This window comes from Carassius gibelio, chromosome A10 (assembly GCF_023724105.1).
Source record: "Carassius gibelio isolate Cgi1373 ecotype wild population from Czech Republic chromosome A10, carGib1.2-hapl.c, whole genome shotgun sequence".
Lineage (NCBI taxonomy): Eukaryota > Metazoa > Chordata > Actinopteri > Cypriniformes > Cyprinidae > Carassius > Carassius gibelio.
The window spans coordinates 14,511,044-14,533,188 of NC_068380.1; the positions used below are offsets into that span (position 1 = coordinate 14,511,044).

Genomic DNA, 22,145 nt, shown 5'->3' on the forward strand with positions numbered 1-22,145 from the left:
CACATTGTGCAACACAGCTAATTGGGGGATTTTATTTTGGCGGTGAGACAGGGTTTTTGAGGGAGGGAGACGACAATAATCAAATATATGGGAGCCAAATTTCCTTGGGTCTGCAGGAGCATCCTGCAAAAAAAAAAAAAAAAAAAAAAAAAAAAAAAAAAAAACGGGGCCTCTCCCGATTCCACAGCCACACATGGGCATCGATATACGACTGATGTAGCCCCATTTATTTTTCAAACCACGGAGTAGATCTAAGAAACGTAGAGTCCTATTCCTGTGTATTGATATATTTATGTTAACTGCAGCAGGAATCAAGTTTATTTGGTGTATTTGTTTAGAATGGAACACGCTGAAGGTACAGACGCTTTTATTCTACCGTTGTTTCGATGCTTCGTTTCATAATATCGCGCAGAAACAAAACAAGCGTTGCATGTATTTCTGTTTCTGATAACAATAAAGCAGTGATTTTCATCACACCTTTTCCTGGTGGAAATGTAATCTGGCCAATTTGATTTAAAGGGGCACGGGAAGCCATGTTGACATGTTCGCATTCACTTCTTCAGTTTGCAAGGTTATCCTCGTGAATCAGTCTGCCAAGAAACATACAATTTAGAAAATAAATGTCTCTTTGGAAAATTCCCTGGTGATAAACCATAAAAGTGCGTGTATTGGTGTTTTCCCCGTTGTACACACATTAGCACATCCGCTAACGCCGCCTTTCATATAATGCAGCGACATTACACGGGTTCGCTTTACAAGGATGTTAGGAAAACAGGATCGTCATTAACTACACCAGAGTGTGATTTTGTTTATTCGTGGCCATATAACATTTTCCTGAAGTCGTAATTTGTTTTACACGTGGCAAAATGATTATATCGGGTTTGTTTTGTTATCCAGAAAAGGCTAGCAGGCTAACGTTAGCCAGCTGCTGGTCTTTGCAGGTTTGTTTCTTTGACATGAAACGATGTTTCAGTTCAGTTGGTTTAGACGCAGTCGATTATTGTTCTGTGGGATTGAGTGATGTGGTTCACGTGCTTAATGAAATTCTTTAACGGCTAGTTTTAAATCCTTTTATTTCTGGACAGACAAAATTAACACTGCTCTGATGTCAAATACTTATTTTCTTGAACATCTGGCATAGGCACGCTTATTAAAGGGAGAGAAACTTAAAATTCAAAAGATTATTTAATAAAATAAAGGGGGAAGCATGCATCGTTGTCAAATATGGCAATACATAGGGGGATGTAAAATTAGGAAAATTACATTGGACATGTTGGACAGCATATTTAGCCAGAATCAAACAAGGCTGAGCATTTGCAATCTAAATTTTGCATGAAGTTTCCTCTCAAGAGTCAGGGAAAGTTGGCATAACTCTGCATAAAGTAAACTTTATCTATCCCCTGGGAGGCAGATTTCCAAAAGCAGCGTAATACCCTCACAAAATAATTTGTGCATTGCAATAACCACACATTTTTTAAGGCATTTTGTTGATTTTATACAAATAAGGTTATTAGATATTAAACTTTTTTTGTTGTTGCTAAGAGCAATGTTTCACAAATGTGATAAAATGAGGAGGCATTTATCATGTGTCATAAACACACACTGTTGTTCCTCAATATCTCAGCAGGCCCTGTAAGAAAAAGGGAAACTTAAGGATGCTGGAGCAGAACAATGGATTTCTCCTTCTCTTTCATGCAAGGGATCATGGGAAACACAATTCAGCAACCCCCTCAGCTTATTGACTCCGCTAACATCAGACAGGAGGATGTCTATGAAGCCATCAGTGACCCAGGAGATGATGGAGGACAGCAAAACTTTGAGTCTCCTTTGGAGTCAGGCTTTCCTTACCCTGCTGAAGACCTCCCAGTCATTACAAACGGCTACCCGACCGGCGTAGGTACCTATGAGCAACATGCCAAGTTTTCCTTGTACTCACAGTTCCCCAATGGCTCAGCTAATGGCTACGGAGCCATACGAAACTATGGGGATCACGGGTTGTTGCTTGGTGAGGGTACAGTATTGAGACCTCCAGTGGTCCATGAGAAGCCTCCAAGCCACATCTCACCTCCACCTCATCCCCATCATCACCACCAGCCTCATCATCCTCCTCACCATCACCACCATCATCAGCAACAGCAACACCAACATCATCCACATAACCCATCACTGTTACCTCACCACCATCACCCGCCTCCTGCCTCTCACCTAATGCCTCAAGTCTTACCACCTCCTCCTCCATTGCTCTTGCCCTCTTCGCCACCCCTCCTGTCACCTCAAGATAGCACCGTCTCTAACCCCATTGCGCAATCCACCAACACTCCCAAAAAGACCAGCTCCCCAGAGATCAAAATAAAGATCATTAAGACCTACCAGAATGGCAGGGAGCTGTTCGAATCCTCACTGTGCGGGGATCTCCTGCAAGAGTTTCAGGCCGGTGAGCCTTCCAGGAGAAGACATGAGCAGAAGAAGGAAAAGAGGAAAAAGAGAAGCAGCAGACATGGTGCCGGTCAAGAAGAGGATAGCCAGCAGCCATGCAGAGGCATGGAGGAGTGCTCAGGGGTGGTTCACAACTCCACACAACCCAACGAAGGTCATATTGCATTCAGAGAAGAGCAACCTTCTTCAGCCCTTAAAACCCCCAAAGCTGAACTGAAGGAACAGATAGTAAGTATAATATTCTTGACATGTTTATAGCTAGTCCTTTTCACTTCAGAAGAAACCACTTTCTGGTTGATGAGTTCTGATCATACAGTTCCTGTTCATCCAAGACCATCTTGTGCTCTTGTTTAGGTTGAAAAGCACTTTCCTTCGGTCATCACTAGCACTGGCTCTTGTCAAGAGTATGAGATCGGTGACTTGGTGTGGGCTAAGGTTGGGACGTATCCTTGGTGGCCGTGCATGGTGTCATCAGACCCTCAGTCAAATGTTCATATACGTCTTAATAAAAGAGGTAATTCGTCTATTACAAGTACATATTTTAATGGCTGGAATACGCTACAGAACAGATTTTATGAATCTATGCACTAGTCACACACTTTTTGGCTATGAAAATATTTAGAGAGGACAAACAGGCCATCATACATTAAATGAGTGAGAGTTACACATTACCAGACTTACAAATCCATGCAAAAACTCGTTGCTAGTAATTTGGCATTCCGGTGGGCAAATGAAAACAATATGTGCTCATGTTCTTGTTCATGTTTGGAATCAAGAGTCCGGAAATCTGTCTTCAATCGCCTTAAAATTTGCAGAATGGCTCTGATTTTCAGCTACTCACCTAGGTCGGAAAACAATTTTGGAAAAAGTAAGGTTGTGTATTCCAGCCTTTAGTTGTTAATTATACTAGCTTGTTTCAAATGTATGTTTCTAATCGCATGCTTCCATGGTTCCTGGTAGGTGTTAAGGAATACCACGTGCAGTTCTTTGGCAGTGTCCCTGAGAGGGCCTGGATCCATGAGAAGAGAATTGTGGTGTACAAGGGTGAGAGCCAGTTCGATGAGTTGCAAGCAGAAACACTCCGGAAAGCAACCAACCCAACCGAGAAACAAAAGGTATCCTGTACCCCAGCATATTTGGTGACCTTCTTTCTGTGGACATTTCTGGCCACTTATCCTATGGTTTATTTATTTTAAAGTTGCTGAAGCCTCAGTCCCAGAAGGAGCGTGCCCAATGGGAAGTGGGTGTGGGTCACGCAGAAGCTGCTCTGCAGATGACACGAGAAGAACGCAATGAGAACTATACCTTCATCTACATTGACAAGGATCCTAGTTCTGCTGCTCCTGCTGCCGACACTGTGTCCCCACCTAGGGTGACTGCTAAAAACTGTCCCGAACGCAAGCAGAGACGCTCTAAAGGCAGTGCTGGAGTGAAAGAAGAGCCCATACCTCGTCGCCAGCAGCCACGGAGGCAGTGCAGCATCAATAGTAGTGGGGAAACATCATCTCCCAATCAGGGAGAGGATGATATGGACCAAGAGCAACCCTGCAGCCCTGCAAAACCTGACCCCCATCCGAAGGAACCCTCTCCACCTCCAGTCAGGACGCCCTGGAAGACCGCCGCAGCCCGCAAGCTCCTCCCACTCTCCATTACTATGAAGAAACTCAACGTGGAAATCATCAAATGTGACTGGCAGCTCCCAAAGCAAAAGCTGGACTTACCTGAGAAGACGGAGAGTGAGGAGACGCCCAGCGAACAGGTTCAGTCACCTGAGGTAAAAGTGAAAAAATGCTTATGAACAGAAGGGAGTGTGGTTTTGTAAATCATGTAATAGCAGCATCAATCTTTTTAATTTGGTAAAGAAAAGCTTAAACAAAGAAACTCTGAAAACATAGCTTCAAAAAAAACATTTCAATAGCTACAATTTCTCATATCAAAAATGGAGTTGGCCACAAGTGACTCACTATGCATTTAAATAAAATTGTCTAATGAAATTGATCAAATGGAGATTGCTCAAATGTAACTAATTACATATGCTTAAATTTACTACTACTAAAACGGATATCTTGTTTTTATAATGTACAGATGTGTTGTTAGTGGTAACATTCATTTTTGTTAATTGAAATGGAGCTGGAAAATAACATTAGAAGAAACTTGGGAAAACTATAACAAATATTATAAAAAGTTCAGCACAACAAAAATAATAATACATACTATAATGGAACAAAAATACTAAAATAACACTGGATGCTATTTGCATCCCAGTGTAAATAGTACAGTTATATTAAGTGTATTTAGTATTATGTTTTAAATATGTATACTGTTGCACCCACATTTCCCAATATTAGCCAACTTTCCCGTCCGGTTAATTTAAACCAGGGTATGCTAATTAGATAATAGGTATGCTGTAATATATCTTGCTGGTTAGGTAGATCTAATGTCGCAAAAAATTCAGCGAAACTTTATTTATCCTCTATAATGCATTTAGTTTGGTTGAAATGCTGTTAATGTACATCTTCAGCTATTATAGCTTACTGTTCAAAGTTAATTACTACGCTCTAGCTAACCCAAAATTAGGGCTCTGTCTGCGTGATCTCTTCATGCATGCTGCTTAAGAGGAAATTGCACCTCTTATGCCAGGCAGCTGTTGGTAGTATTTTCTTTTCTTTTTTTATGTTTGTCGATCTATCCCACAAAGGACTCCAGTGATAAGGCAGAGGCAGAGACATGTTCCAGTGAAGAAGAGCGAGCTGCGTCTCCCTCAGCCTGGAGTGACCAGGAAAGCACAGAGCAAACCACAGGTATATATAAGCACAAACACAGAGTGACTGAAAAGAGTTGAACTCCCTTTTGCAATGATTTTTAGATGTGTTTTGCAGTATAAGTTTAATCTGTGAAAGCGTCCTCTGTGTCTGTGATGTCAGAGAGAAAGCAGCAGCGGCGATCTGTACGAAGCCGCTCTGAGTCAGAGAAGACTGTGGAACCAGTGCCAAAAAAGAAAGTGAAGAAAGAACAGGTAGATCACATGAACAAAATATAAAATCTACTATAAAATAATTTAAGAATGATGAATCCAACAAACTGTAGAATTCATTAAACCAGCTCCATTTATTTGCATTCACCACTTACATAATTTAGCACCGGATTCACTCAAGGAATTATCCAAATCATATTACCTACCTATTGCCTTAGTTTGTTCATATTAAGAGATTTATTTTATTTGTGTAATATGTTTGATTTAGGCTTTGTTTGGGCTCAATTTAGTTATGTTATATTTCAATTTCACAAAGACATGTGCATCGATAGCCAAATAAAACGACACCTTTGAAATTTAGGCTACTGTATAATGTCTTCAATCTCATTTTGTTAAAAATTTTTAAAATGATTTTGTGAGAAAATTGAATGGTGAAATCAAACTTCTGAGTCGAATCACGAGTTGAGTGAATCGTTACATCTCTAATACTAAACCAACACTGCAATATGTCTAGTTTATATTTAAAGTGGGTCACACAAGCCTTTATGACTGTGTAAGTTATGCAAAGGTTTAAAATAGTTAATACACTTCTTTTTTTTTTTCTTCACAGGCTGAAGCAGCACCTCAGATGGATTTCAAAACAGGGTCGCAAAAAGGTGCATGACACTACAAGATGATTTTGATATTTATTTAAATGGTTTTCTTAGAGGCATTTTTGGGTAATGTTTCGAATCATTAATAAGCCCATAAATTAATTTATGGATCAGTATCTTAATGCTACTGGAATCCTGTAGGTGCCAGTGAGATCTCCGACTCATGTAAGCCACTGAAGAAACGCAGCAGGGCATCTACTGATGTGGAGATGGCCAGCTCACTGTACAGAGACACTTCTGACTCTGACTCCAGAGGTCTCAATGATCCACAGGTCAGACTACACTCAGAAATACTGCCAGTGTGCCAGATTGACACCTCAGCGATACAGTCCTCTTTGGGTTACGCAATTGTTATGACAGATTTGTTTATTTATATATGATATAAATATGTAGCCAAATGACAAATGGATTCCGCTTGTAAAGCCATATTTTTGTGTTCATTTGCATCCCTTGCAGACTGGATTCGGGAAGCGCTCGGACAGTCCGGCTGCAGTGGATGCTGACGGATCTGATGCACAGTCCGTGGACTCCAGCCTGTCTCGTCAAGGAGGAAGTTCCTCAAAAAAGGACACAGTCTGTCACGTAAGCTCTGTAAACACTCTGATGACTTCCTGTGAAGTGTCCAAATATTTGTGCCGTGTGCATCAGATGCTCAGCCAACAACTCCTGCATATTTTTTTTGTTAAGGTTCCAATAGATCAGCATCCACAGAAATGTTAAATAGTAGTTTAGATTTTGTCGGACTCTTTCAGGTGAAATTGCAATCTGTTGATGTGGTACTTCTCTACGATTTCCTAGGTCTGCGAAACATTCGGGGATTCTCTGGTGAGCTGTGAGGGAGACTGTAACAGACTGTTTCATCCCGAGTGTATTGGATCTAACAGTGGAACAGAGGGAGAACTCCTTTGTCAGGAGTGTAAGACAGGTGAGCATTATTACGTCCTATAGGTCCTAAATGGTTAAGCATTTGAATTAAACCGAGTTAAAGAGATGTTTTTTCCCAAACTAGCAATACACTTGATTTGTGGTAACTTTCTAAAAAGCTATAACCAATTATATAGCCCAACAGTAACACTGAAATGGCCTATCCACCTTGTTCTTAAACTCAGAATTAAGCCTAATGTGGTAAGACGCACCAATTTGCGATATAAAGCAGCAAACCTAGCTGATAGCTTGGCGTCCGTTGGATGAGACCATAAAACTTTACCATAAACTTTACCCACTCTTACTGGGAAAAATAAGGTGGAAAAAAGTTTCATAGCAATTCTACATTTTAGACCTAATGTAAAGTGGTTCAAAAAAATGGGTTATTTTCTGTAAAAATTGTCTAGTATTTTATTTGTGCTAAGAATTTTAAATGTGCATTGAAAATTGCATTTAAGAAAAATTCCTTTCCTGTTAAGTCTAATCTGTTTGTCGCCATCACTATCTCCAGGTTCCCACCCTTGTTTCTCCTGCAAGGTCATGGAGGGTGATATGAAGCGGTGCTCAGTGAATGGCTGTGGCCGGTATTACCACGAAACCTGTGCCCGCAAGTTCCCCGGCACCAACACCGACACTAGAGGCCTCCGCTGCCCTCAGCACAGCTGTGCCACATGCTGTCTCGACAGAGACCTTCACAAAGCGTGCAAAGGTAGATATATAGAAGAGTCACACATTCTTTGTATTTTACAGAAGCAATTTCAGAGCAGTCCTCCCCTCATTTAGGCCGCATGATGCGTTGCATCCGCTGTCCGGTGGCGTATCACACAGGAGACGGTTGTGTGGCGGCTGGCAGTCTGTTGATAACACCCCACATCATCATATGTAGCAACCACTCCAGTGCCAGGAGGAACGGACACTGTTCCTCACCTGTAAACGTAGGCTGGTGTTTCATCTGCGCTCGAGGTACGTTTGGCCTGACAGTCTTCATACCTTCCGCTATAGCTAACGTCATGATAACTGAGATGTTTAGATTTGTATGTTCAGTGTATCTCATACTTTAAGTGGCATTTAAACAGGAAGTCTTCACTAGTCAAGGTAGTGCAGCCACATCAGTATTTTAACGTTCTCTGGTGTCGTCCTTTGCAATGTACACTGTTCCTTCTCTTTAAGAGTAGGGATCTTTAATGTGACTTCTGACCTTCTGTCTTGTCCCCTAATCCTTTTCTCTCAGATGTATTGTGTGTTCGTGATCCATCAGATCATGTTTGTGTCTTACTAATTAGTAACATTTTAATTGTCTGTGATTATTCTGGGAAAGGACTGAGATTGAATTAAAAATGTAATTTCATTTGAACTTTTAAAATGACAAAAATTGTCAGTGATTTAAGACATTCCAGTGAGAAACTAATGAACACTGAATCTGTTCATGTGACATTAAATGTTTAAAATTTGACCCACTTTTCATCTGCAATACAACAGATAAATAATCAGAAAAAAATTGATGGATAAATTAATTGCTAATATTGTCATAATATATTGTGCTCTAAATTAATGTCAGTAAGTGTGTTTATATGCAGGGTCTTACAGCAGTTATTTAATAAGCATATAATAATATGCCAAGACCCCCACTCAGTGATTTGCTCAGAATGCAAGCATTAATGAATATCACTGATTGCATCTTTAAGTTTTGGAATTATCAGACACCTTCCCAGTTTTGTAGAACAGCTCTTTAACCCTCTAATTTCTCCAGGAACTAATTGATAACAATAAACTGAATTTTGGACATTTCTTTAACCTTCTTTGTTGTCTGCAGTAATTGTGATAGTCTGTGTTGGCGTGGGAGCAGTTGCAGGTCACTTGATCTTTATAAATAAAATTCGTCCTTAAAACCTTTTTCATTAAAGAAGTAAAATATTTAGGTTTCTCACCATCATGTTGTTCCAAACCCTTGTGATTTCATTTCCTCCCTGAAGCACAAAGTGCAAAATTTTAAGGAAAGTTCTGTTTCTGTCTTTTTTATTTCCCCTATGAAGTTGCAATTAATGAGGGTTTAAGTTTTCAAGGTCAAAAAAGGATGTAAAAGCACCATAAACTTAATAAAAATAATCCTCAGCTGGTGAAGCCCCATGATAGTCTTGACTAAAACAGACTAAATTTGAAGTCTTTATTCACTAAAGGAGAGGTTTGAACAACATGAGGTTGAATAAATAACTAATTTACATTTTTGAATGAACTATTCATTTAACATTTGGCTACTATTAAAAGCAGAAAACAGAAAATCAAATGACACAACAATTGCTGCATATTTTAAATTTTATCCTGCAAATCCCTAAAGCTCCCACTCCAACACCGCGGTATTCTTCTTTTTTGTGTTATCTTTTCAGGACTACTTATTTAACCATGTGTCATTAATTATTAATTAATGTGTGTTTTCTGGAATCATGGGTAGTTTCATTACTCATGACTTTTCCTGTTTGTCTCGTGTAGGGCTTTTAGTGCACGACCATACTGACACCATATTAAGTTCATATACCTTTAAGTCGCACTACCTTCTGACTGAGTCAAATCGTGCTGAGTTGATGAAATTACCTATGATTCCTTCTTCTTCGTCAGCTACCAAAAAGAATATTGGGAAAGGTAAAATCCTGTTTTCTTGGTTTATGTAGTTTGCCATCTGTATGCTTTCACAGCTGTCCTATTGCTCATTTTTATTTATTTGTTTATTTTTGGGGTCATTTTATTGCTGGTAATTTAACACCCTCACGCTGCTTCTAATGCACATAGTGGGCTTAAAATAACACGCATTTTTAGTTCTTTAGTTTAAAATCAGATAGCGGCATTGTAAATTAGTTTGGGATATTGTGTAGAGAAGTAAAGTAGAAGTCGGGATAATACTCAAATCTTTGTTTGCTTATAACCGCTTCTCAGGAATTTAATAACAAGGTTATGATATGTCACGTAACTTGTTATTCTGAGTCTGTAACATGCTTATGCTTAGCATTAATTGCTTGGATTGTTTCTAAATTACTTTGTCCTGTTTCTCTGTTTGCTTGAGCACAATTATACCCCTCCCACCCTCCAAACATAAACATATTTTGGATGGCAGTTTTAATAGAGCCAACAGCAGGGTCCTGGAAGTAAAAACCCATTCATTTTGTCCATAGAGAATTGATTACTAAAAAGAACCTGTACTGCTCTGATGTATGGAAGCCCTTTTCTTTCATGGAATATAAATTAATAAAGGTCTCACAGAATTCTGAGTTTCTCGCAACTGTGCCTTTTTTAATATTATTTCCACCATGGAATAAAAAATGTAAAAAGTAATTGCAACCTTTTTATCTCGCAGTTTTGACTTTTTTTTTCTTGAAGTTGCAAGTTTATATTTCAGAATTTGGTCTGTTCTAAGAATTTGCGAGTTTTTTTTAAATTTGAAATTGTGAAATATGACTCAGAATTGTGATGGGGAAAAAGTCTAAATTGTTAGAAGTTGAAATTACTTTTTTTGTTTGTTTGTTTTTTTATTCTGTAGAAAAATAAGCTTCGATACAAATGATTAGCATTAATATAGCCCCTTTCACACTGCACATTGGACCCGGAAAATTGCCGGAACATTGCTGGGTCGCCTTCTGTGTGAACGCAAACATGTCGGAGACCTAGTAACACAGCCAGAACTAATGCCGTAAAGGGTGTGACGCACGTTATCGAGCGACTCTTTTACCTGGTGTTTTAAAGGCAGTTCAACGTTCGCGACAACAAAATATGTGCAAACTGTAATGAAGCAGAGATCAGTTAGTTTCTCATTTTCTGCGCTGAAGCTGAGATCGTTCGCCAGCTTCAGTGAAAGTTAACGTGCCTAGTGTTTTCGACTCACCCTGATGTCACGTGTCGTCATGGGACCTTTACTGTCACGTTGTGTGTGAATGCACACACATATTCAGGGTAATCACTGGAAGTGCAAAATCTAGCTACCGGGAACAATTGCTGGGACACATTACCCGTGTATTTTCTGGAATCGCAGTGTGAAAGGGGCTTTAAAGTTTCAGATTTAATTTGGACCTCTTATACGTTTTATATTGTACCTCTTTTATATTTTATTCACATAATTTGATAATTCTTGGAACTAGTAGTTAATCCCTCAAGGGTGAAATGCAAAAATCTATTTTTTTGTTTTGAAGATTGTAGATTTTCGTTTTGAAGAGTTCAGGACAAGAACTCTTTATTTAAGATTTTTTTAAATCCCTCTGGAGAAAATGAATCGGGAAAATGCTTTCAGAACCAAAGTGGCTGGAAAAGTTGGCACTCACTGCTGTGCTCCATCTTTTATTGTCCATCAGTGCTTATTTGCAATATTTTTCTAGTCAGTCAAACCAAGCGTTTTAGGTGACACCATCCAAAATACTTGTTCCGTGTCTGTTAGTGTACTGCAGGTGATGTTAATGCGGACAATCAGTCAGTGTGCATCACTGCATGTTTCCCATAGTACCCCCCTCTGATCATTCACTATTGGCTGCTTATTAAATCACCTGGCAAAAAAAAGCACATTAACATAATGCTGAAAGGTGTTAGTCATCAAACCATGTCTTTGAGCATGTCAAACTGAACTTCAAATTGGCGTTTAGAATCTAGAGGCATATGTTGAAGCATTTCAGAGACATATATCGATCTCCGAGGACACACAACTGTCTGATTCTGACATGCTCATGGATGAGGTTTGTGGAATACTGCCTTATTGGGAATGGAGATGCATGTGGTGATGCTGTGGGCCTGTGTATTCGATTGTGTGTTTATGTGCGTGTGTGTGCTTGTCAAAAAGGAGGAAGACTGTTGTGTTGCGAGGCCTGTCCCGCCTCGTTCCACCCCGAGTGCTTGCACATGGAGATGCCAGAGGGGACATGGCTGTGTGGGGAATGCAGAGCGGGCAGGAAGCCCCACTATAAGCAGATAGTCTGGGTCAAGCTGGGCAATTACAGGTGCGTTCGTGAAACTGTTGAATGTCTCTGTGTCCGAACACATTTTTAGCTAAACTAAGGGATGTTCATGCCAAGTCTAAAGTGACTAAATGGCACACACACACAAAAAAAATTAAGCAATTTTCTTTTTTTTCACCAAAATGAGTAAGATGCATATTATGATAATAATAATTTTAAAAGGCACAAATGCATCTACACAGAAATTAAAGCTGAGGTGGGTCTGAGCAGGTATTATTCCATCTGGCTTTTATGCAGCATTGCATCTTAACACAATTTTGAACAGGCACAGAGCAGACTTAGCCGTGTAAAGACGCCTTCCACTAGAGGCTAAGGTGGTCAAAGCAGGCATTGCTTAATCCAGCTTTTAAGTTTTCTATTTAAACAGGATGGAGAGAGTCATCCTTTCCTTTAAAATAACCTTTTTTTTTTCACAGCTGTGATATTGCTGTTGATTTTTTTTCTATTGCTTAAAAGAGGCAAATCGTAAACGCAGAGGGGCGTCTCATTCTAAAGACCAATTGATTCAGTCATCAGTTTTTTTGGTTTGTTTTCCTAGATGACAATGTCTTAATTTTACCTGCGTGTCCAGTATATTAGTGATACATTCAATGTTGATGTTGAACCATGTGTAGGTGGTGGCCAGCCGAGATATGCAACCCTCGTCTGGTTCCCTCCAACATCCAGAGCCTGAAGCATGACGTTGGCGACTTTCCAGTCTTTTTCTTTGGCTCCCATGACTATTACTGGATAAACCAGGGAAGAGTTTTCCCATATGTTGAGAGTGATAGGAACTTTGCAGAGGGACAAGTTGGCGTCAATAAGACATTTAAAAAAGGTGAGATAATTGGTCGTATGTTTAATGGAATGATCATGTCCCCAGTAATGGTCAAGCTGAACTGACTCCTAAATGTATTTTTGTGTGTAAAGCCCTTGAGGAGGCAGCTAAAAGGTTCCAGGAGCTAAAAGCACAGCGAGAAACTAAGGAGGCCCTCGAACAGGAGCGCAACTCTCGGAGACCTCCACCATACAAACTTATCAAGGTACAGGTTATAGCTCAAATCCTCAAGTATTTTATTTCTCTATTGTCCTGTGGTACCATAATACGACCCATTCTTACATTTCATCTTAATCTCTCTACAATGCTACTTTGTAAAGAAAACTCAAATAATAATGAAACAAACTAAAGCTCTGTATTTTTGTCCATGCTTTTCACCACAGTCCAATAAGCCAGTTGGGAAGGTGCAGGTGCACGTCGCTGACCTCTCAGAGATCCCCCGATGTAACTGTAAACCCACAGATGAGCGTCCGTGCAGCCAGGACTCTCAGTGCCTGAACCGCATGCTGCAGTATGAATGCCACCCGCAGGTCTGTCCCGCAGGGGACCGCTGTCACAACCAGTGCTTCTCCAAACGCCTCTACCCCGACACTGAGGTCATTAAGACCAGCGGCCGAGGATGGGGTCTAATGACCAAGCAGGACCTTAAAAAGGTGAGAGGTTGATGTCTGTGCATGAACTCTAATTGCAGTGATTGACTCTAGCTTTAATTGTGAAAAGTTCAGAACAACTGGGAAATTAATCAAATCTACAGTATTGTACATTTCTTTGGTGACTATAAATATTTGTCATTTTGCTCCAGGGTTACAATAGTTAACTAAAACTATTGAAAACATTTTTCATAACTGAAATAAAGCTGGGAAAAAAATTAACAATTTGAGATTAGATAAATGAAAATATTGGCTAAAGTTACTAACTGTAAAGATAATTAAAAATTAAACATAAATAGTAGTTGTGTAGCTGATTTATTATTGTTGTTGTTATTATTATTATTATTATTATTATTAATTGTATGTAGATTAATTTGGATTGTCAAAAAGAATTAACTTTATGGTGAAAAACTTTTGATGAAGTTTAGACCTTCATACATTACATTGCATATATAATTTTTACTGATCTTGGGACATTGTTTGGTTGTGTTTAGGGTGACTTTGTCATCGAGTATGTCGGCGAACTGATCGACTCCGAAGAGTGCAAGCAACGAATAAGACATGCCAATGAGAATCATGTGACCAACTTTTACATGCTGACCCTCACAAAGGTACCACTGTTGCACGTTTACTCCGTGTATGTCACATTATAACGTCATCGCAGCTGTATTAAAGTCATCCTTCTGTGCTTCTCAGGACCGTGTGATTGATGCTGGACCCAAAGGGAACTTGTCACGCTTTATGAACCACAGCTGCAGTCCTAACTGTGAGACTCAGAAGTGGACTGTGAATGGAGATGTGCGGATAGGGCTCTTTACCCTGTGTGATATCGCTGCAGGTAAGAACAATTTGTATTTTCTTTGAAAAAAGGACAGCATTTGTTTAGAAGCTAGTTGAGATTATCCTTTTTTTTCCAGACACTGAGCTGACCTTTAATTACAACCTGGACTGTCTGGGTAATGGGAGGACATCATGCCACTGTGGGTCCGAGAACTGCAGTGGTTTTCTTGGAGTCAAGCCCAAGGTAAAGCCTAATTGAATAAGACCGGAGCACATGACGTGCTTACCCACGATTTCCTGTTGCACATAGACAATTCCCTGGAGTTTCCAATAGCTGAGTGTAATTATGCTGGTTGATTTTTTTTACTCGTGGTTCCATGTATATCCATTATAATTTTTTTTCTACCATCATCGTATCAATCTCTTGTCTGACACCTTGTTTTACTTCCTGTAGAGTGCAGTGGTTATGGAGAGAGAAGAGAAGGTGCGCAACGCCAAGCTCAAGCCCAAGAAGCGCAAGCTGAAGACAGAGAGCAAACAGACCCACGAGTATTACTGCTACAGCTGTGGAGAGGGAGGAGAGCTGGTCATGTGCGACAAAAATGATTGTCCGAAGGCCTACCATCTCCTCTGCCTCAACCTGACCAAACCTCCATACGGTACGTGCTGCCTGTCACTTTAGCTTTTCTTATCAGCTGTGGGAATTTTGTAGTAATTGTCACATGTTCCGGATGGCCTCTTGTTACATGTTGCTTGATGGGGATTTAGATTCCCATAGCATTAATGACTACAATCTAGATCAGTGGTTCTCAACCAGAAGCCCTTAATTAAATAAAAAATGTACGATGTTTAAACTGACTTTTTCTTGACAAGAGGGAGTTTGGAGTAGGGGTGGGCGATATCTCGATATTTAAAATATATCGATATGTTTTTATCATTTGTGATGATATCACTTTTATCATCACGGAAATTCGTCCCCCGCACTTTTTCGGGCAAGTGTGTTCATATAGAGGTTTTCAAGAGCTGGTGTGAATAAATATAGATTTAGAGACAGGATAGTCTGCGCATGACCTGATGTTTTTTTCGGACCGAGAATGCGAAATGAACATCATGGAGCGTTAAACTCTCCTGCAGTGTGTGTGTGTGTGTGTGTGTGTTTTTCATTCATACTCGAAGCCGGAGGGCGCTGTCGCGCAGAAAGTCATAACAGGAAATTCCTAATATGGGCAAAAGCGTCCAGCTATCGCAGTATGAAAACAGTTGTTTTCGGTTTAGTTTTTTTCAAGTCCAAAAAAAATTCTAGCAGGTGATAAATAAAGTATAAGAACAATGCAATGCTAATTGACATAGCATTTATTTCAGTAAGAAACTATTCTGCCTTATTAGGCTATGCGATAACAAGTGTTTGTAGTATATAAACAAATCCTTATTATTTGTTATTGTCCAGCAGTTATAGATTTCTAAGCCAAAAAAAGGAAAAGAAAAAAGAAAATAAAAGGTAGAAATCCAAAGATAAAAATTAGTTGCTTTTAGTATCCACTACCAGTCAAAAGTTTTTGAACAGTAAGCTTGTTAATGTTTTTTAATTCTCTTCTGTTCTCCAAGCCTGCATTTATTTGATCCAAGTACTGCAAATCAGTGAAATTTTGAAATATATTTACTAGCCTATTTAAAATAGCTGTTTTCTATTAGAATATATTTCAAAATGTAATTTATTGAGATTTCAAAGCTGATTTTTTTGCACCATCACTCCAGTCACACGATCCTTCAGAAATAACTTCTAAAAAAAAAAAAAAAAAGAAGAAGAAAAAACTCTTATTATGATAATGTGGAAAACTTTGAGTAGAATTTTTTTCAGGTTTCTTTGATGAATAGACAGTTCAGAAGAGCAGCATTTATCTTAACTTTAACTTTATCTCTTGTAAAATTATGTCTTTATCATCACTTTTGATCAATTTAAAGAATCCTTGCTAAATAAAAGTATAGTTTAGTTTAGTTTAAAGACAAGTATTTGCCAGAAATGTATTACTATTGTTCAGCAGAATGTACATAGCCTACTACTACTACTAAAATGAAATGAACATAATTTTTTAAGGAATAATCACACAACATTTCTTCCATGTTTTATTTTTAATAATAAACCCCCTTTTTTTACCAAAAAATTAAGTTTGCTTAATTTTCAATAATTAAAAGATAAATTAAAAAAATGTTTTATGCCTTCATTTATTAACCAGAAAAATTTAAATACACAGAATTTCAGAGGGGGAAAAATAAGGCTATTTTTAAGATTGTTTTTATGCATTTAAATAAAACACAGAATTAGGTAACAATAAAACATATGGTGAAAAAAATATATATTTCATTGGGCCCTAAACATAATATATATACATATTTTTCTTTTGTAGTAGTTTTTGGGGGGTTATTTTTCCTGTAAAGATATTGAGATATATACCGTATATCAAGATATAGCAAAATATATCGAGATATATTTTTTGCTCCATATCGCCCAGCCCTAGTTTGGAACCTAAAAGGTTGAGAACCATAAAGAAAAATAATGAAACAACCATCTATAGATGGGTCAATGAAATTACACTAATATTGTTTTTATTAAATAGCAGTTTTATCAAATAATTCATAGATAAAATGGCTTGGAAACACCCCTTCTATGTTGACAATTAATTTTATTTTTAAACTAAACAAATTTAAGGGGGGTACAAAAAGTAAAATTTTAAATTCTTGGAATAAGTACTTTGGTATAATCTTTTTTTATTTATTAGGGGAAAACAACTGGTTTGTTCAAATGTATTGTAGCTGTATTGAAATCAGATTTAGATTATCAGATTTTAATAACAATTTGTAAAGACTGAGAATGAAAAACCAAACAGAGTTTTGTCTTTGTATTGCTTTAATTCTCTGCCGATAATGATCTGGTTTACACACAGCTTCTGAGTCTGTGTGCAAAGAGATAACACACAGACTCACAGCCCACTTTTTATAGTATGTAAAAAGATACATTGAAGGACAGACTAGGATCTTTGAGCCAATCATGTTGCTCAGTGCACACACTCCTCATAACTCATGTACATCTCATGCACCTCTCACTGGTACGGACTGTCTCAGAACTAATTGTTCCTGGTACATGGTTCCTCTTTAGAAGTTGTTTTTCAGCCTAAAGCAGTTACGTGCACAGGTTAAACAAAGAACTCAGTGTCCCTATGGAATATATATATATATATATATATATATATATATATATATATATATATATATATATATATATATATATATATATATATATATATATATATATATATTACTACCTTGATCATTGTATGTTAAAAAGATACCTAAATGTGATTAATGCAATCAATGCCAAATTAACAAAACTAAAAATTTCCATAACACAGGGTTCAAAACCATGTCATATGGTGCAACCAACATAATGGAAAGAACATAGAGACAAATCCTCATTTTTGTTTCATAGTTTCTTAAAATATCAGATCAGTTGACATTTTTATGATAAAACAAGGTTAGTTCATGTTGTAAAATGTCATGTGGCGCAACTCTCCAAAAACATATTTACGAAATTAATTTATGATTTTTGTAAATGATAGTTTACAGCTACATTTTTTTTTTTTAATCTTTTTAAGGATTTGTTCAGCTGCTGTGAGGAAATTAAGAAAAATACATTTTACTCGATGGTTACTCCATATGACATTTTTAGTCATTCAACTTTTTTTGAAAATGGTATAATGTTTTTCAGGGAAAAAAAACGTGTTTTACACTAGATTTTTATAAGATTTGTTTCCTGATTTTCTGTTGACCCATTTACCCCTAGATCTTATAATAAGTTAATCCAACTGACAATTTGAGATGTTGCCAATCATGATCTATTAATAAGAAAGAAATTGCCAGTATGAGGGCAGCAAAAGTTCTCTCTTGAGCCACTTTGATGTTTTATGATTGGTTTGTTTCTTCTGTGTGTCTCAGGGCGATGGGAATGCCCCTGGCATCAGTGCAGCGTATGTCAGCGCAATGCCACCTCCTTCTGCCACTTCTGCCCCGCCTCCTTCTGTCGAGCGCATGAGAGAGGACAGCTGGTAGTGTCTGCCCTCGACAACCAGCCCTGCTGCTCAAACCACGACCCCCAGAGACCCTTAGGGCCTCAGGCTAGCCCTAGCCAGGTCCCTGTAAAGAAGGAAGTCCTAGAACCCGGAGAGGAGGGTGACGGCAATGAGGAGGAAGAGGACGACAACGAAGAGGACGAGGGAGAATGATTGGGCCAAAGCACAGAGGAAGCATTGAAAACAACATCAAAGTGCATGAAACTTCAAACTACAACAAACCGTAGAGTAGATACATGCAGCTAGGTGGACTTTATAAACTGGTTTGATTCATTCCAAATCTACAGCAGCTGGTATGAATTTTTCCAACATACGACCTCATGACAAATTCATACAGGCTTATTTAACAATGTAAGCTACTCATTTCTGGTTTTATAAGCAAAGTTTCACAGCTAATTCTCACTGTTTTCCAGACGTGCACCATTTAGGCAAAAACCTCTGTTACAAACAATGCCTTTCAGCGGCAAAGTTGGTTCTCACATCTATGGTACTCAAAAACACTCCATAAACACTTTAAACCAAGAACTTTATGTACCTCATGTAAATAGCAAAGACTGTTGAAATATGCGTCGGGCCTCACCGGTAGGATTTCACTACATTTCTGAACATGAACCTGTCGTGGTAATACCCCCAACACCCCCCCCCCCCCCCAAAAAAAAAACCCAGAGAGTAATTCAAAACACATACGAGGTTTGTTCAAATGCCGCCCTATTCCAGTGAATTTGTGATTTGTAAGATATATAATCATTAATATATTTATGTCAATGTTTACATCCATTCACAATGTACAGTATTATTCGTCTGTATTAGTCAATTTGATATCACTAATTGTATTGTAAATGTGCCCTTTTTGTCAGCAAAACTGCATTATTGCTTGGCCGATACTGTATTGCCGTCATCTTTCGGTCCTTCGAGTGACAACGCAGCATAATTCAGAATTATAAGTGTTAGAAATAACTATCAGTCACCCGAGAAGATCAGTTCTGACGTGTACAAACGATAGCGTTTGATGGTGTAGAGTTAAGCCACATAATCTCCAACACTGCCATGTGTCTTAAACAAATATTTACCATTGTGAGTATCGAACAGGTGCCAGTGTGTATATCAACTAAGAGAAATCCATATCATGTTTCTGAGCAGGGCTTGTTGGGAGACTGCCAGTACGATCTTTAATCAACGTGGTTTTTCTTTTTTTCTCAATCTTTTTCTGTTTACGAATTGTTTACGAGTGTAAAAATAATCAGTTTTCTTTTATGTTTTGTTTTCAGTAGTTGAGATTCATATTGCTGTACAGTCGAGACTCATTTTAAAGGTATCAATTGTACCTTAACCTGCACACTTTGGTTTATCTCCTTTACGATTGGTTACGTTCGGTTGTATTAACACGTGTTTCTTCGCTAAAACCGAACTGTCATGTAACGTGGGAGGGCTGTATGATTTACGGCAGAGTGTAGCATAATCCCTCTCTGTGACTGTACTTGATGTGAATCTACTTAACTCCGTAGCGCTGATGCCTGTGCTGTAAAGTGAAGCTGTTACTCTCTTGTTACTGGTAGCTGTGCGGCCGTGCACGGATGAAGAATCGATCTCGACGCCTTCGGCACATGGGCTTTGTATACATACTTATTAGTCATTTCACATTACGTTTTTATAGACCACAGTACAAGTATTATGGCACCACCAGTATGTTTGTCACTTTATGGAAAGGAGGGAAAGTGCTGCAAGTTTTCATTTTACTTGAATCTTGTCCATTTTGCCTTTGTTAAAGTCTGTATTTGTTTTTGTCTCGCAATGGAGTGTTATTTGTGGATGTCTGTATGGATTCTTGCATCCGACGGCAAATTTAAGGAATTCTGACGATTTGACTGCCAAACTGAGATTTGTATGTTTATGAAAATACTGTATGCTGTTACTTGCATCTGCATCTTTGAAAACATGGAAGGCATTTTGGGTCTCTTTTGTATAGAAGCCTGTTTCTGTCATAGAATAAAACGTTTAACTGTGACTTTTTATCTCATAGTTTGGAATGTTGTTTATTAGTTTATTAGTTTATAAGTATGACTTTTTTTTTTTTTTTAACAAAGTCAGAATTATAAGATTTAAAAAAAATCACAATTACCTTTTTTATTTTATTGTTCTGTGGCAGAAAAAGGTTTATGTAATTTTGTGTTTATGTTCCGATATGTTATATTTTTATAGTTTACATTTATTTTTATATAGCTTCCTTTTATTTTTTTTTAGAAGTTGTAGGCACTTTTGTTCCTGAATCGCCAATGTTTGCCCTAATGTTTATAATGTAAAATATCAAGAAAATGCATTTGGCAGAATGCAAAGCACGTTTTGCCTGGTCTCTGTCAGTACTATAATTTTTTACTTATTCTATCATTTGTATTTTCTTTATTTGGCCTTCATTTACATGTTTAATCAGATACAGATGATCACTAGGAATTACCAATGACCTTTTCTGGAATGGCTTGTTTGAACCCCCGTGGAAATTTCATTTTCTTAAGCGACATTTGTTTATGCAGTGGTTCAATCACTGATCTGACTGTGATGGATTTGTTGCTATATCGATTAAGCCACATCAGATGTTAAAAGTGTATTACCTCCATTGATTCCAGTGTTTGGTGTCAGTGCACTGTACTTTGTGTACATTTTTTGTGTATTTGAAGGTGTTATTCTCATTTTGTGCTATCCGAGCATGTTCTTTGTGTTGCTTAACTAAATTTACTAAAGGTGGTGTCCTACCAGCTTACACTTTGATTTCTGTGTATTGATTTCACATTCCTGTTTACTAATTCTTGCTACTGAGTTACAGAGTTTGTGTAAAGATTAATGTGATATTGTAAAATTTTTCACCATGCACATTGAATCACATCACACACTCCAACTGAATAAAACATATCCTAAATGATATGGCTTGGGTAGAATGTATGTCTTTTTCAAGTTTTCTAATGATGTATTTACTCATGGCTAGAAATTAATTTGGCTATGTTATGTAGCCTGTATCATTGCATTGTGTAAGAGAATGATGCTTGATCAACTGTACATAGCTGAAAGCAAAAAAACAAAAAAAAAAACACTAAACTGTCATATTGTATTGTCACATGAATGCTTGTAAAATTGCTTCTGAATGTTTGTGAACTTAGAAACATTTTGTACATTTCTTGTATTTTATTTGACCAACTTTTGAGATGTATTTCTTCAGAATTCATAATTTATTCTGAGAGTACTTTAAGTAACATTCCACAGATTTAAATGTTTTCAGACTTGCCTGGTTTGATTTCAATAAACTGTAATGAATGTTCTAGTGTTTCTTTGAATCTGCATCTGAATTGAGTTTGTCGTAATTGGCGCCGTCACATATTTAGTGGTGTATAATAAAGCTTTGTTAAATGTAGGCTACATATTTTTGAACACGTTTACTTTGAATAGGGTCCAGTGGTTAAGGAAATTTGCATGTGCAAAAAAAGTCGAAGGTGGGGCTGTGGCAGTGTGGCTGTCTCTAGAGGGCGTAAGATTCATATGATGATCTGCGACTGATACGTCCGAATCGATTCTTTTGAACGTTCGTGATTCAATGATACGTGTTCACAAAAGTAACGTTTGTCACAAATTTGTCCATTAATTTACTCAAAAAACAATATCTCCATTAAGCCAGTGTGACATTGTAGAATTCATAGCAGACTGCTTGGCTTTTTTGCATAAAATGTTTTATAATACTATAGATGGTCTGAGAATAGCTAGTTTTATTTGAAGTGAATATGATTATGAAAAAATACTTGAACTTACTCTGGTA

General features: G+C 37.9%; 1 protein-coding gene across 6 annotated transcripts; it reads left to right on the top strand.

The window, feature by feature from the left end:
* The first annotated feature begins 59 nt into the window (after positions 1–59).
* Positions 60–21,262, top strand: LOC128021289 (histone-lysine N-methyltransferase NSD3). Of its 6 annotated transcripts, none has more exons than XM_052608398.1 (23): positions 60–355; positions 1,625–2,664; positions 2,791–2,950; positions 3,397–3,551; positions 3,635–4,210; positions 5,135–5,237; positions 5,361–5,452; positions 6,021–6,066; positions 6,205–6,335; positions 6,520–6,645; positions 6,862–6,988; positions 7,499–7,696; positions 7,771–7,950; positions 9,475–9,624; positions 11,801–11,957; positions 12,590–12,792; positions 12,885–12,997; positions 13,176–13,445; positions 13,937–14,053; positions 14,139–14,280; positions 14,360–14,466; positions 14,677–14,881; positions 18,213–21,262. In XM_052608398.1, the coding sequence occupies exons 2-23, from the start codon at positions 1,672–1,674 to the stop codon at positions 18,497–18,499; spliced, it is 4,638 nt and encodes a 1,545-aa protein (XP_052464358.1). In that variant the 5' UTR covers positions 60–355; positions 1,625–1,671; the 3' UTR covers positions 18,500–21,262. The 6 variants fall into 6 exon arrangements, with proteins under 6 accessions (XP_052464358.1, XP_052464359.1, XP_052464356.1 ...); XM_052608399.1 differs by having other exon boundaries at positions 148–355; positions 9,601–9,624; XM_052608396.1 differs by having other exon boundaries at positions 148–355; positions 1,628–2,664.
* Positions 21,263–22,145: the final 883 nt, after the last annotated feature.